General features: G+C 38.3%; 1 protein-coding gene across 12 annotated transcripts in view; it reads left to right on the top strand.

Moving 5' to 3' along the window:
• The window catches only part of cacna1aa (calcium channel, voltage-dependent, P/Q type, alpha 1A subunit, a), a 271,996-nt gene that overhangs the window by 72,127 nt on the left and 183,489 nt on the right, over positions 1–16,380 (top strand). For all 12 annotated transcript variants that reach the window (XM_072915681.1, XM_072915688.1, XM_072915690.1 and 9 more), the window contains exons 2-3: positions 1,139–1,245; positions 1,336–1,475. In XM_072915681.1, coding sequence (XP_072771782.1) covers positions 1,139–1,245; positions 1,336–1,475 — 247 coding nt within the window. The remainder of the gene's footprint in view (positions 1–1,138; positions 1,246–1,335; positions 1,476–16,380) is intronic.

Here is a 16,380-nt window from a genome sequence, read left to right on the forward strand (position 1 = left end):
TTTTCAGCAAGTGTTTGTCTGTGTCCGTCACGCTCGTGCTCTCACTCTAGCTTCCCTCCAGCTCCAACCGCGTCTCTCCTCCTGGCTGCTGCTTATAACAGAGCGACAGGTGATTAGATAACAAGGCCCAGGTGGGCCATCCACGCACCCGTCACTGAGTTCGAGGCCGGTCCTGACACACCCCGCTTCGCTGCAGGCCCCCAGGCCACGCCCCCCTCCACAAAGTGGTAAAGAAAACCGGGAATTTCTGGGAACGTGGAAATAGCTCAATTGCCCTGAGTGAGCTAAATGGATGGTAAATGGAACCGTTGGTATCGGTTGAGAAATATGGACGTAGTAACACTTCTTAAAAGTTACGGAAAAGCAGGAATCCTGGGAAAACCGAGAATTAAAAAAAAAAAGTATTTATTTTGTATTCTTTTTTTTTAGGTACCCCGATTGCCATGACTACAAGGAATGTATAGATGGTGAAATGAAGTGAAGTGAATGATATTTATATAGCGCTTTTCTCTAGTGACTCAAAGCATTTTACATAGTGAAACCCAATATCTAAGTTACATTTAAACCAGTGTGGGTGACACTGGGAGCAGGTGGGTAAAGTGTCTTGACCAAGGACTCAACAGCAGTGACTAGAATGGCGGGAGCGGGAATCGAACCTGCAACCCTTAAGTTGCTGGCACAGCCACTCTACCGGCCCAGCTATGCCGGTGGAACGTTTGAAATCAGTTGAGAAATGTGGGTGGAGTAGTCGAAAGAAAAAAATAGTAGACATTAGGGTTGTACGGTATACCGGTATTAGTACAGTATTGCAATACTAATGAATCATATTCGGTACTATACCGCCTCTGAAAGGTACCGGTCCGCCACCACCGGTATCGGGACAAAACTGGACATACTGCAATTGAAAACCGGTAATTTTTGGAAGCAACAAAGTCGTTGATTTGAATGTTCAGGTTGAGTGGAGTGTGTTGATAGTGGAATGGTTTGAATCGGTTGAGAAATGTGGGTATTATGCGACGGAAAACCAGGAATTCCAGATCATCAGGGAATTTCGGGATGATAAAAAAAAATGGTAGCAGTTACTTTGCTTTTGTACATGTTGTGTGCATTGTTGGGTTTCCTTGACTGTTTTCCCTCACTCCATTTGAGTGGATGATTCTCGCCACCATCATTGCCAATTGCATCGTCCTGGCCCTGGAACAACATTTGCCCGATGGTGATAAGACGCCGCTCTCTGAACGCCTTGTAAGAAAGACACATTTGATGCACTATATTGTACGATCGAGCAGTTTCCTGCTTAGCTTGACCTGGTTGGCGTGTTCTTTCTCTCCTCAGGACGACACAGAGCCGTATTTCATTGGGATCTTCTGTTTTGAGTCTGGGATAAAAATCCTGGCGCTGGGGTTCGCCTTCCACAAGAATTCGTACCTGAGGAACGGATGGAACGTGATGGACTTTGTGGTGGTGCTCACAGGGTAAGTGGCAATCTCATGTATACAAAGTTTGTGTTACTTTTCACATTTGAATCGATATGGTACCAATTCTAGGTACATAGGAATCGATACCGGTACTCAACAATGCCAATTTTTGGTACTTCTGTGTGTTTTAATTAGGGCTGTCAAAGTTAACGCAATTACTGTTGAGCTACAAACAAAAAAATATTGAGAATAAATGCACAAAGAAAATGGTACATTATGGAAATCCCATGTCCAAAGCCATGGCAAGTCGGTCTCCCGACAAGAAAATACTATTTTATCGTTGATCATCATGAGATGACGTCATTGGAGCAACTTTTGTTTGAGGACAAACATCACACGAAACTTCCCAATTGTTAGAAAGCCCACTGTTGAATATGTTTGTGTGTATGCTTCACTGATGAGAGTAATTGGTAAACACCGTTTTGTCCTACTAATTTCGGCGGTTCTTGAACTCACCATAGTGTGGGCTGTGACGCAACAGTTTGTTTACATGTAAAATCTTCCACTCCTTCTTTGTCTCGTTTTGTCCACCAAAAGTTTTATGCTGTGCATGCGCTTTGTTGATGTTATTGACTTGTTGGAGTGCTAATCAGGCATATCTGGTCAGTGCCTGACTGCAATTTAATCGTACATGCTATTTAGGCTAGCTGTATGTACATATTGCATCATTATGCCTCATTTGTAGGTATATTTGAGCTCATTTAATATACTTTACTTTTATCCTCTTAGTATATATTTTAGTTTTGCAAGTCTCATGACACATTATCTGTATATAATATTGGCTGCATTTCAGATAGTTGTTTGTGTGCCATATTGTTCCAGACCACAGCAAACATTACCTAGCTTGCCAAAGATTGTAATCAATCTATTAAAAGAAGAAAAAAAATATTGTGTTATCATATATGAGTGGTGATTATTATTCCGGGTTAAGGCTTAACCCAGAGGACGCTCACATTATTGCACGGTATGTGATGACAATGAGAGGCAGCCAATTTCGCTTCAAAACAGAACTGTAGATAAAACTGTGGTAACTTCATATTATTGCAGCGACAAAAGTTCTTATCATCCACGCACATCAAGTTTAAAATAGCATCTTAAAGCGGAACACATACCGTATTTTTCGGACTATAAGTCGCAGTTTTTTTCATAGTTTGGGGGTGCGAATTATACTCAGAAACGACTTATGTGTGAAATTATTAACACAAGCTTGTATGCAAACTACAACAACATTAAGAACTTTTTGGAACACATCAACGAAACCTTCAAAGTGATTGCTGTCACAGAAACATGGATTGATGATAAAAAAGGAATACATTTTGATCTGTAAGGATATGAACTAAACTACATCAACAGAACCAACAAAAATGGAGTAGCTGTGTACGTGATGAAGAACCTGAACTACAAAGTGGTAAAAAACATGTCATTTGCTATAGATAATATCTTAGAATGTATAACAATTGAAATATGTCAGGAAAAAAGTAAAAACATATTCATCAGTTGTATATATAAAGTTAAAGTACCAATGATTGTCACACACACACTAGGTGTGGCGAGATTATTCTCTGCATTTGACCCATCACCCTTGATCACCCCCTGGGAGGTGAGGGGAGCAGTGGGCAGCAGCGGTGGCCGCGCCCGGGATAGATCACCTAAGTCAAGTATAGAAACATTTGAAGAATGGATCAAGGCAACTTACATGGATAATGGTCAAAGAATAATTTTCTTATGTGGTGACTTTAATATTGATTTATTGAACCCTAACAAGCAAAAGTCTATTGATGACTTCATTGATGCAATGTACAGCATCAGTTTATATCCTAAAATCACAAAGCCAAGCAGAATCACAGGACACTCTGCCACGCTTATTGATAATATTTGTACCAATGATTTTGATAATAACACTACGAGTGGTCTACTTATAACCGATGTTAGTGATCATCTGCCAGTTTTTACAATACATGATGGAAACTACAAGAAGAACATGGAAGACAAAAGGACATTTCGAAGACTATGCACAGAGAAGAGGATGATTGCTTTCAAAATTGAGCTACAAAAGCAAGATTGGGACAATGTGTACAATGAAAATGAGGTTGATGAAGCATATGAACATTTCTTAAACAAGTTCATAATACTTTATGACAAACGTTGTCCATGGATGCAACTCGGTAATAAGCAGAGAAAGAATAATCAACCATGGATGACAAAAGGATTAAAGAATGCTTGTAAGAAGAAGAATACACTATATAGGAAATTTATAGCACAAAGAACTACAGAGGCAGAAATTAAGTACAAAAAGTATAAAAATAAGTTAACATACATACTATGATTATGTAGAAAAGAATATTACAGTGAATTATTGGACAGGAACAAAAATAATATGAGAGCAACATGGGGCATCCTCAATAGCATTATTAAAAATAGCACTAAGAGGGACTACCCTCAATACTTCTTAGACGGAAAAAAAAAAAAAGACAACATAAAGGAAGTAGTTGAAAGCTTCAATAATTATTTTGTAAATATTGGACCAAAATTAGAAGAAAGGATTCCAGACCCAGTTTCAATTGAGGACTATAATGATACCATAGAGCGAAATCCCAACTCCATGTTCCTCAGTAATGTGACACAGGAGGAAATAGTTACAATCGTGAAAAAATGTAAATCTAAGACTTCAACTGATTGTAACGGAATTGATATGGAAACGATAAAAACGGTTATTGAAGAGATCTCAGGACCATTAATGTATATTAGTAACCTATCATTTCAAACAGGTACATTTCCAAACAAAATGAAAATAGCTAAAGTTGCACCAATTTACAAGACTGGCGACAAACATCAATTTACAAACTATAGACCTGTTTCCTTACTTCCACAATTTTCTAAAATCATTGAAAAACTGTTCAATAACAGATTAGAGAGTTTCATAAATAAAAATAGAATACTCGAAGAAAACCAATATGGATATAGAGCTAATGTTTCAACTTCGATGGCTTTAATTGAAATTACAGAAGAAATTACCAATGCAATAGATAGTAAAAAATGTGCGGCAGCAGTTTTTATGGATCTAACTAAAGCATTTGACACAATTAATCACAATATTTTAATCAAAAAACTAGAACGATATGGCATCAGAGGGTTAGTCTTAAACTGGATAAGAAGTTATCTAATGAACAGGAAACAATACGTGAAGCTAGGCGAACACACGTCTACAACGCTAAATATATCCTGTGGTGTACCTCAGGGATCAATACTAGGACCTAAATTATTCAATCTCTATATAAATGACATTTGTAAAGTTACAAAAGATTTAAAGTTAGTATTATTTGCGGATGATACAACAGTGTTTTGTTCAGGAGAGAACACACAGAAGATGCTACAAATAATAACAGAACAAATTAACAAATTAAAAAGATGGTTTGACAAAAACAGACTATCGTTGAATCTCAGTAAAACTAAAATAATACTATTTGGTAACTGTAGAAGAGAAAGTCAAACACAAATACAAATAGACGGAATAGAAATTGAAAGAGTAAATGAAACCAAATTTCTAGGTATAAAGATTGATGATAAATTGAACTGGAAATCTCACGTAAAAAATATACAACATAAAGTAGCAAGAAACACGTCAATAATGAATAAAGCAAAACATGTTCTAGACCAAAAATCACTTCATATTCTCTACTGCTCACTAGTGTTACCATATCTGAGTTACTGTGTAGAAATATGGGGAAATAATTACAAAAGTACACTTCATTCATTAACGGTGTTACAAAAAAGATCAGTTAGAATAATACATAATGTTGGATATAGAGAACATACAAATCCTTTATTTATTGAATCAAAGATACTGAAATTCCATGACATAGTGAATTTGCAAACAGCTAAAATTATACATAAAGCAAACTATAACCTGCTACCCAAGAATATACAACAATTATTCTCAAAAAAAGAGGATAAATATAATCTTAGAGAGAAATGTAATTTAAAACATTTGTACGCACGTACAACACTTAAAACCTTCAGTATATCAGTATGTGGAATTAAATTATGGAATGGATTAAGCAAAGCAATAAACAATATACTAATATGATCCACTTAAAGAAACTCTTCAAACTTAAAGTGTTTACAAAGTACAAAGAAGAAGAACCATGATAAACATTCTGAATTTATTTAATTAATCCATTCTTTCATTCTTTCACTCTCAAAATAATCTTACTTATCTCATCATATGAAATGTAACTTACTTCACCAATTATTATTTATTTACTTATTTTTATTGTGATTACTTATGGAGTATATTGTGAATAAATTGAGAACAGGAAGTGAACACAAGTTTTAGCAACTGTTATGTAAAATAAAAGGGGTAGGATTAAATAAGCTCTGCTTCTTCCTACTCCTTTTTGAACATGTTGAAAAGAGAAACTGGAGATTGTGATGTATCATGTTGTATGCTTGCATGTTCGAAATAAACTCAAACTCAAACACACATTACCGTAAAATATCAAATAATATTATTTAGCTCATTCACGTAAGAGACTAGATGTATAAGATTTCATGGGATTTAGCGATTAGGAGTGACAGATTGTTTGGTAAACGTATAGCATGTTCTATATGTTATAGTTATTTGAATGACTCTTACCATAATATGTTACGTTAACATACCAGGCACGTTCTCAGTTGGTTATTTATGCGTCATATAACGTACACTTATTCAGCCTGTTGTTCACTATTCTTTATTTATTTTAAATTGCCTTTCAAATGTCTATTCTTGGTGTTGGGTTTTATCAAATACATTGCCCCAAAAAATGCGACTTATACTCCAGTGCGACTTATATATGTTTTTTTCCTTCTTTATTATACATTTTCGGCCGGTGCGACTTATACTCCGGAGCGATTTATAGTCCGAAAAATACGGTACTCGAGGATGGCGCTAGCAAGAATGCTACATCGACAAAAAGCAGAAGAAAACGCTATGCTGGCAGTTTACTTGCGTCAATTTTGGCAAGAAAAGTACCACATTTAAGTTAAACATATGCTTTGGCTAAACGGACAGCCACCGCATGTAGGACACCCAACATCTGTGAAGACCAAGTCCTGCAAGAAGATGTCATTCACATCACCACAGCTAAACTGTCATACAATACCTTGGAGAGGCACAATTACAGCAGGGAATCATCAACTGTAATTGACAAACAAGAGCCTCAAGTTGCATCTACCGGCTGGATGTGAATCTATGTTGCTGACTGGAGAACATTGGAAATCTGTAAGTAATTACAACAAGCTGGAGTCACGTTGTACCAAAAAAAAAAAAAAAAGACAGATAAGCAATGTCATCGAAAGAGGTAAACAAGCTTGTTTGCTTAAACAACTGGTTAAACTAAAGAAAAATAAATACAGATTGTAATAGTGCACTTTATGACTGCGTTTACTACATTGATTAGTAACTGTACCTTGTTTGCATTATTACTGCAAAGACTTTCAAAATGTGCACTTAATTCTTCCTGTTACCAACTTTTGAGCAAATCAATGACTTGCAGTTCAGTAAAACATTTAAAAACATTCCTGTATGACATTCCGATTACCAAATTGCATTCGTATCCAAATATTGGGGCATTTTCTTTAGCAAATCTTATTAATGCAAGCAAATAAAAACCTGTGATTAATCATGATTATTCACAGTTCAAGACTATGATTAATCTGATTTTAAAAATAATAGCAAAACGTAACAAAAAACAATGAACAACGAAACATGAGCAATAAACACCACTGTTTCCCCATGCACATTTATACATATTGCAAACTAAACGATTGAACTATGTGTAAAAAAACAACAACACTATATTGACACCCATATTGCACACTAAGCGAAAATATAGCATACCAAGATTAAAAATAGAGATGTCCGATAATGGCTTTTTTGCTGATAATCGATATTCCGATATTGTTCAACTCTTAATTACCGATTCCGATATCAACCGATACCGATATATACAGTCGTGGAATTAACACATTATTATGCCTAATTTTGTTGTGATGCCCTGCTGGATGCATTAAACAATGTAACAAGGTTTTCCAAAATAAATCAACTCAAGTTATGGAAACAAATGCCAGTTTGGGACATGCTCTCTCTGAGAAAGCATGAGGAGGTTGAGGTGGGGGGATTAGCGGGGGGTGTATATTGTAGCGTCCCGGAAGAGTTAGTGCTGCAAGGGGTTCTGGGTATTTGTTCTGTTGTGTTTATGTTGTGTTATGGTGCGGATGTTCTCCCGAAATGTGTTTGTCATTCTTGTTTGGTGTGGGTTCACAGTGTGGCGCATATTTGTAACAGTGTTAAAGTTGTTTATACGGCCACCCGCAGTGTGACCTGTATGGCTGTTGACCAAGTATGTTTTGCATTCACTTGTGTGTGTGAAAATCCGTAGATATTATGTGACTGGGCCGGCACGCAAAGGAAGTGCCTTTAAGGTTTATTGGCGTTTATTGTACTTCTCTCTACGTCCGTGTGTACAGCGGCGTTTTAAAAAGTCATAAATTGTACTTTTTGAAACCGATACCGATGATTTTGAAACCGATACCGATAATTTCCGATATTATATTTTAAAGCATTTATCGGCCGATAATATCGGCAGTCCGATATTATCGGACATCCCTAATTAAAAAGCAGATTACACTTATTTACATAAGTGTGTTTTAAAGTATTATGACATTACCAAATTTGGAGGTGTTGAAATCTTCATGTAAAATTGCTAATACCAATAAGTAGCATGTCTGTAGCAAATCCGATATACAGTAAATCAGCATCAATCTGGCACATTTTGTAAAGTGAGGTCTTTCATACTTGCTTTTTTGGCATGGAAAATTGCAACATGACCTCGAGGCAGTCCGACTGAGTCCACTCTGAGTTATGCCAGAGTCCTTCATTGAACCATCCGAGTCTGCAACCAAGGAATCGAAAAATGACATTGTTTAATTTTACGAGAATTGATACCCGATAGTACCGACAGAGTTCGGTAGGTGCCAATAAAAGTACCGAAATCGGTACCCATTCCTAAATGTATATCTTGTCGGAGTACCTAAATATATCAAATGCATAGTCCCACTGTGCAGGACATTGCATATACTGTACAGGAGGTCATGTCTTTCACCGTATGTTGTGTGCATGCCTGTGTTGCTGCTGGTGCCCTTTTCTCTAATGAATGGCCCCATCCCAGGCGAGGCAGCAGTCAGATCACAGAGCAGATCCGCAGGCAGCCTGCTGCCCGGGTAGTGAACAAATGCCACGACAATATAGTGCACTCAGAGTAGGGTGGAGGGGGACACAGGGAGAGCAGACATCGAGGAGAGGGGGAAGAAGGTGAAGGAGTGCTGCAGGAAACACAACAATCAGGATTCACAACAACATGCAAGCGTATAAAGACTGTGGAAAGATATTTGCTTTGCTGGAAGATGAGTTGGAAGAACAATGCACACATGCACAAACCCCCCCACAAAAGTGAGTACCGTATTTTCCGGACTATAAGGCGCACTTAAAATCTTTTTTTTTTTCCCCCTCAAAACTCAACAGTGCACCTATTAACCCGGTGCGCCTAATGTATGGAATAATTACGTTTTTTCTCACCGACCTTGAAGCAATTTTATTTGGTACATGGTGTAATGATAAGTGTGACCAGTAGTTGGCAGTCAAACATAAGAGATATGTGGTAAGAGGTATGATGGCAATATCACTCAAGTAAACAACACCAACATATTATATGTTATAAGTTGAAAATATAGAACATTACACACGGCACTCAAAAATCTAACAAAATGTTTTAGTACGACTTTGGTAAGCAATGAAGCCGGACCGCTTGGTGGATTGTCGGCGCATTAAACATACGAGTATTATTATGGTGTGTGTATAAGCCATACTTGCCAACCCTCCCGGATTTTCCGGGAGACTCCCGAAATTCAGCGCCTCTCCCGAAAAACTCCCGGGACAAATTTTCTCCCGAAAACCTCCCGAAATTCAGGCGGAGCTGGAGGCCACGCCCCCTCCAGCTCCAAGCGGATCTGAGTGACGTGTCGACAGCCTGTTATCACGTCCCCTTTCCCACAATAGAAACAGCGTGCCTGCCCAATCACGTTATAACTGTAGAATGATCGAGGGCGAGTTCTTGGTTTCTTATGTGGGTTTATTGTTAGGCAGTTTCATTAACGTCCTCCCAGCGCGGTAACAACACACAACAACAGCAGTCACGTTTTCGTCTACCGTAAAGCAGTTTGTCTGCCATAAACAGCAATGTTGTGACACTCTTAAACAAGACAATACTGCCATCTACTGTACATGGATATGTGACAATAACATCAACGGCTTTTAGAGAGTGCAGTGCACAACTGCTCACACAACAAGGAGACGAAGCAGAATGCATCATCAGAGAGAGTGTTCAGCATGGTTAGAAAAATAGTGACAGAGAATAGAACAAGGATGGACAATTCAACCCTTAACTCAACAATGAGTAGATGAGTGTTATGTGTGTGTATATGTGTAAATAAATGAACACTGAAATTCAAGTATTTCTCTTATATATATATATATATATATATATATATATATATATATATATATATATATATATATATATATATATATATACTGTATATAATAATAAAAAATATATATATATACAGGTAAAAGCCAGTAAATTAGAATATTTTGAAAAACTTGATTTATTTCAGTAATTGCATTCAAAAGGTGTAACTTGTACATTATATTTATTCATTGCACACAGACTGATGCATTCAAATGTTTATTTCATTTAATTTTGATGATTTGAAGTGGCAACAAATGAAAATCCAAAATTCCGTGTGTCACAAAATTAGAATATTACTTAAGGCTAATACAAAAAAGGGATTTTTAGAAATGTTGGCCAACTGAAAAGTATGAAAATGAAAAATATGAGCATGTACAATACTCAATACTTGGTTGGAGCTCCTTTTGCCTCAATTACTGCGTTAATGCGGCGTGGCATGGAGTCGATGAGTTTCTGGCACTGCTCAGGTGTTATGAGAGCCCAGGTTGCTCTGATAGTGGCCTTCAACTCTTCTGCGTTTTTGGGTCTGGCATTCTGCATCTTCCTTTTCACAATACCCCACAGATTTTCTATGGGGCTAAGGTCAGGGGAGTTGGCGGGCCAATTTAGAACAGAAATACCATGGTCCGTAAACCAGGCACGGGTAGATTTTGCGCTGTGTGCAGGCGCCAAGTCCTGTTGGAACTTGAAATCTCCATCTCCATAGAGCAGGTCAGCAGCAGGAAGCATGAAGTGCTCTAAAACTTGCTGGTAGACGGCTGCGTTGACCCTGGATCTCAGGAAACAGTGTGGACCGACACCAGCAGATGACATGGCACCCCAAACCATCACTGATGGTGGAAACTTTACACTAGACTTCAGGCAACGTGGATCCTGTGCCTCTCCTGTCTTCCTCCAGACTCTGGAACCTCGATTTCCAAAGGAAATGCAAAATTTGCTTTCGTCAGAAAACATGACTTTGGACCACTCAGCAGCAGTCCAGCTGGTGTCGGTCCACTCTGTTTCCTTTAAACTTTAAACAAAAAACTAACAATTGAAATAAACAGACTACTATCCAATAAAAATAATAAGCAATCCTGTACAATATACAAAACACTATAGAAATACAAAATACTGTACAATATACAGAACAAGACAAGAGTACCGGAGTAATAAATAACAATCAGTGTCGGGCGTATTGCACTCGAAGGGTAATATTGCACAGTAGGGTATTTGGGTAGGATATTGTATAGGGGAGATGGTGCTCCGTTATTGATTTAAGTAAAGTCTAAATGTCATTAAAACAGTTAGCTCCATCTTTTGACACTTCTTCCACTCCCGTCCTTGCACGCTACACCGCTACAACAAAGATGACGGGGAGAAGACACTGCCGAAGGTGAGCCACGTAAATAAGACCGCCCACAAAACGGCGCGCATCCGGAAGCGACTGTCAGAAAGCGGTTTGAAAATGATCTGTAAAATATCATCTATGCAACATTTTGACCAAAGAACCACCATTACATGTTATGTAGACCACAAGGAAGTGTTTTCCATTTAGAAAAAAAATTAAAATAATATGACTCCTTTAATGGGCCCTATAATCCGGAGCGCCTTTTATATGAAAAAAGATCGAAAATACACCATTCATCGGCACCCTATGATCCGGAAAATACGGTACGCCCCTCCCATTTTTATCACAATATGCACACTAATGCATACTCATCCGGGTGGAGTGTCCTTTCGCTTTAGTAGGAGCAATCATGAGGCCAAGATCATCCGGGCACGAGTGACTTAAGACGAGTGTCAGTGAGATATAAAGTGCAGCATATAGTCAGAGGACAGGGATGAGGATTTGTAGGATTTGACGCTGTAAGTAAGCAAGGCAGAGCTTTTTAGACTGGTGTACAGTTTATGACCGGGTGATGACCTTTCTCCACTACTGTAACTGTAAAAAATAATGTTGCTGATGAAAGTGAAGGTTTATATCTTTTCACAGTTTAGTCCACTCTCAGGCTATAAATATTGCCCATGACATATTGTGGTGCTATATGGTTAAATGTAATGCTTATAATGCTGGGGTCTATGCAATGTAGACGATACACGGTATTAGTGATATAACTGTTGCCGATGATAGAGCTTTTAATACTGTCGTTGTATTGTGATAATTAGGGATGTCCGATAATATCGGACTGCCGATATTATCCAACGATAAATGCTTTAAAATGTAAAATCGGAAATTATCGGTATCGGTTTCAAAATTATCAGTTTCAAGAAGTAAAATGTATGACTTTTTAAAATGCCGCTGTGTACACGGACGTGGGGAGAAGTACAGACACACAAATGAATGCACGCATACTTGGTCAACAGCTATACAGGTCACACTGAGGGTGGCCGTATAAACAACTTTGACACTGTTACAAATATGCGCCACACTGTGAACCCACACCAAACAAGAATGACAAACACATTTTGGGAGAGCATCCGCACCGTAACACAACATAAACACAACAGAACAAATACCCAGAACCCCTTGCAGCACTAACTCTTCCGGGGCGCTACAATATACACCCCCGCTACCCCCCCTCAACCCCCCGCCCCCCACAACCCCGCCCACCTCAACCTCCTCATGCTCTCTCAGGGAGAGCATGTCCCAAATTCCAAGCTGCTGTTTTGAGGCATGTTAAAAAAAAAAATGCACTTTGTGACTTCAATAATAAATATGGCAGTGCCATGTTGGCATTTTTTTTCCATAACTTGAGTTGATTTATTTTGGAAAACCTTTTTACATTGTTTAATGCATCCAGCAGGGCCTCACAACAAAATTAGGCATAATAATGTATTAATTCCACGACTGTATATATCGGTATCGGTTGATATCGGAATCGGTTATTAAGAGTTGGACAATATCGGAATATCGGATATCGGCAAAAAAGCCATTATCGGACATCTCTAGTGATAATGCATGCTGACGACACATTCTAGCTGTGTCTCGCAAGATTGACAGCGGCAGGCGAACGAAAGTGTCCTCAATGCAATGCCGCAGTCCTGCTAGCAACTAACGTTCCTTCACAGTACAAAGCCATTTCTAAGGCCCCTTCTACACTAAGGTTATCCAGGCTATATCCCACCTAACCTTATCCGTGTCCACACACACACACAATGCCACCGTTTAAGACCCCCTCCCTCCTCCGTTCGCCAGCGCAGCGGGACCTAGTATGCATGTGCTCGTCATAGTTATCTCTGACCTGGAAGTGTATTTTTACCCTGTGTTTCAATGTAGACTATTGCCACATTTCTCTTAACAGTAAACCTTGCTTGCCTCACCATCAGCAGCTGTTAGACTATTGTAGTGAATCACACCTGAGCCATCAGACATGAATCATGTATTTAATGAACCTGTGAAAGTAAACAATGTGATAAATAACATTTTACAACAATCAATCTAGGTATCTAAATATCTGGTCAGGACACTGTGCTTGTAGGCTGAAATTGGCGGTCGTACTTGACGGCCGCAACCACTTCATGGCTTCACAATTGTTATGGAGTACAAAACTAGACGTTGACATACATGGCGGACAATAACTGATTGTCTGCTTTGCCAGTCCGAATGCATTCGCTGTTTTCCGTAGTACTCCCTCGTCCACGGGAGCCCGCATTCTCGTTGTCTCACCTTCGACAAATGGACAAAGTTTTTCGCCAAGTAGAATCACTGCTGACCTGCACATTCGAAAGTTCTCTTGCCGTTCCTGTGGCACAACACACTCGTTGACAAACATATCCCACCAGGCTGCCGTTCTTCCAGGCCTTATCCAAAACCGTCTGAGATGTGTCGTATCCCAAATAGCTGCAATCGCCTGTTTCCTTCTCTTAAGGTATTCATTTGTGATTTCCACAAGCGTCTGTTATGAAGCTGGCTGTGGCGCGTTCTTTCTGACGTCACTTCCTGTGTGGTACGCGGTCTATCTGGCGTCACTTTCTCTCTGAAGTCAGTTTGCAAACGATCGATGAGTCCATACAAAGCTAAGAGTCAGAGATTCAAGAAATACACGGCACACTTACCCTTGTAAAAAATTATCCAAGGAGGGGAACCTTAAACTATGGTTTAGTATGGCTGAAACGGGGCTTAGGCTAAATAATTATTCGTTTAATGAGTTATCCGGTTTAACGTAGAGTAAGTCAGCAATCCTCGCCTCCATCAGTGCAAGTAAACTAAGTTTCTTACAAATATCAACACTGGGGGACGAGGAATAGCTAAACATGGTGCACTATACACCGCAGGAAGACATTCTAACCGCTAAGTTAGAGCTTTTTAATGTTAACATGGGTGTGCGGACCGACACAAATATCAAGAGTAACAACACCAAGTCTAGTATCATTATATAGTCGATATTACAATGGTTAAATAAATATTTTTTATTACTAAGAAATATATATATATTTTTTATTATTATTTACAAATTCAGGAAATAAGTCCCTAGACACAAAAGAGCTTTTACGATTAAAAAAAACCCCCAAATGATTTAAATGAGAGTCAATAGTAGGAAATAATTAAAATGTTGAATTGATATTGAGACACCGCTATTCTTTGTTTTTGTCTGATTGTAATTGTGATCAAAAACTAATCATTCAATGATCTTGAAAATTTCAAGTATCAGCATTGGTATGGTCATTACTGCTCCTTGTATTGGATTGATACCCAAATTTGTAGTATCGTCTAAAACTGTATTGTAATGTATTATAAATACAACAGAATAATAAGTGCTCAGTACATTTTAAAAGTGTAGATAGATCCATGTTACAACAGAATAGGGCTGGGCGATATGGCCTTTTTTTAATATCTCGATATTTTTAGGCCATATCGCGATACACAATATATATTTCGATATTTTGCCTTACGAATGAACACTTGATGCATAAAATCACAGCAGTATGATGATTCTATGTGTCTACATTAAAACATTCTTCTTCATACTGCATTAATATATGCTACTTTTAAACTTTCATGCAGAAAGGGAAATCACAACTAAGTCAATTGACCAAAACTGTATTTATTAATTATACAGTTATTAAGCAGTGGCACAAACATTCATGTCATTTCAAAACAGAACGTGCAAGATTGTCAGAGACATTTTAAAACAAGCTATTAGTGCACTTTTGTGCATGATGTCACTAAGATGACATATCAAAACAACACTAAATTAATGTACTTTTTGTACAGAACGCCACTACAATAGTTTAAAACAAATAAAGTGCACTTTTGTGCATGATGTCACACAAGATATTTCAATAACCGTCAAATAAAAATTAGCTGCATAATAGGAAATCAAATAGTGTACGTCCTTTGCTATGTGGTAGGTTCCGGCGGACGTTATTTCCTTATGTCGTTTTTCTTTTTCATACGGTGTTGATGTGGAAATGGTTGCCTCGGCATTTTGTTGGTGTGGCACCGAACGGAGATGTTGACATGCGGAGTAAGCACTCTTCATTCTCTAGCAAGTGACTTTTCAACTGATGGTACAAATTAGCAGTAATGCTACTTTTTGTAGCAACGCTTTTGCCCCACACTTGACAAATGACAGTTGTCTGTTCGACATATTCCCACTTGACGCCAAACCACCGCCAGACGATGGACCCCCTGCTGTTTTTCTTGGGAATTAATTATTATTTCATTTGTTACCAGATTCGCACCTTCTTTCTCTCGTATTACCGCTCGCACCACAGCTAACGTTACCCATGCTGCTACCTCTCTGCTCCGTGAGGGCGTATACGTATGTGACGTGTGTAAGAAGGTGCGCTTGTTTATATCTCTGTGAGAAGGAGAGACTAGAAAGAGTGAGAAGAGCCTGTAGTGTAATGCCTGCAGCTAAAAGCAACTGCGTGAGAACATATACTCGAATATCACGACATAGTCATTTTCTATATCGCACACAGACAAACCCGCGATATATCGAGTATATCGATATATCGCCCAACAGAACGTAATCCGCTATTAGCAAGTACTGTAGATGAATAATTTAACACAATTATACAACCGAAATTGACGCAATATTACAATATGTTGTAACATCAATTGATAAACTATTAACAGTAAATTAGCAAGTAGCGTAGATTAATAATTTAACAAAATAATACAAACGGAAATTACGCAATATTTTCCAGCATACATTTTCGCAGAAGGCTGCAATATACAGTACAGGCCAAAAGTTCGGACACACCTTCTCATTTCAATGTGTTTTCTTTCTTTTCTTCACTCTTTACATTGTAGATTGTCACTGAAGGCATCAAAACTATGACACCTGTGAAGTGAAAACCATTTCAGGTGACTACCGCTTTGAAGCTCATCAAGAGAATGCCAA

Source organism: Nerophis lumbriciformis, linkage group LG22 (assembly GCF_033978685.3).
Source record: "Nerophis lumbriciformis linkage group LG22, RoL_Nlum_v2.1, whole genome shotgun sequence".
Taxonomy (NCBI): domain Eukaryota; kingdom Metazoa; phylum Chordata; class Actinopteri; order Syngnathiformes; family Syngnathidae; genus Nerophis; species Nerophis lumbriciformis.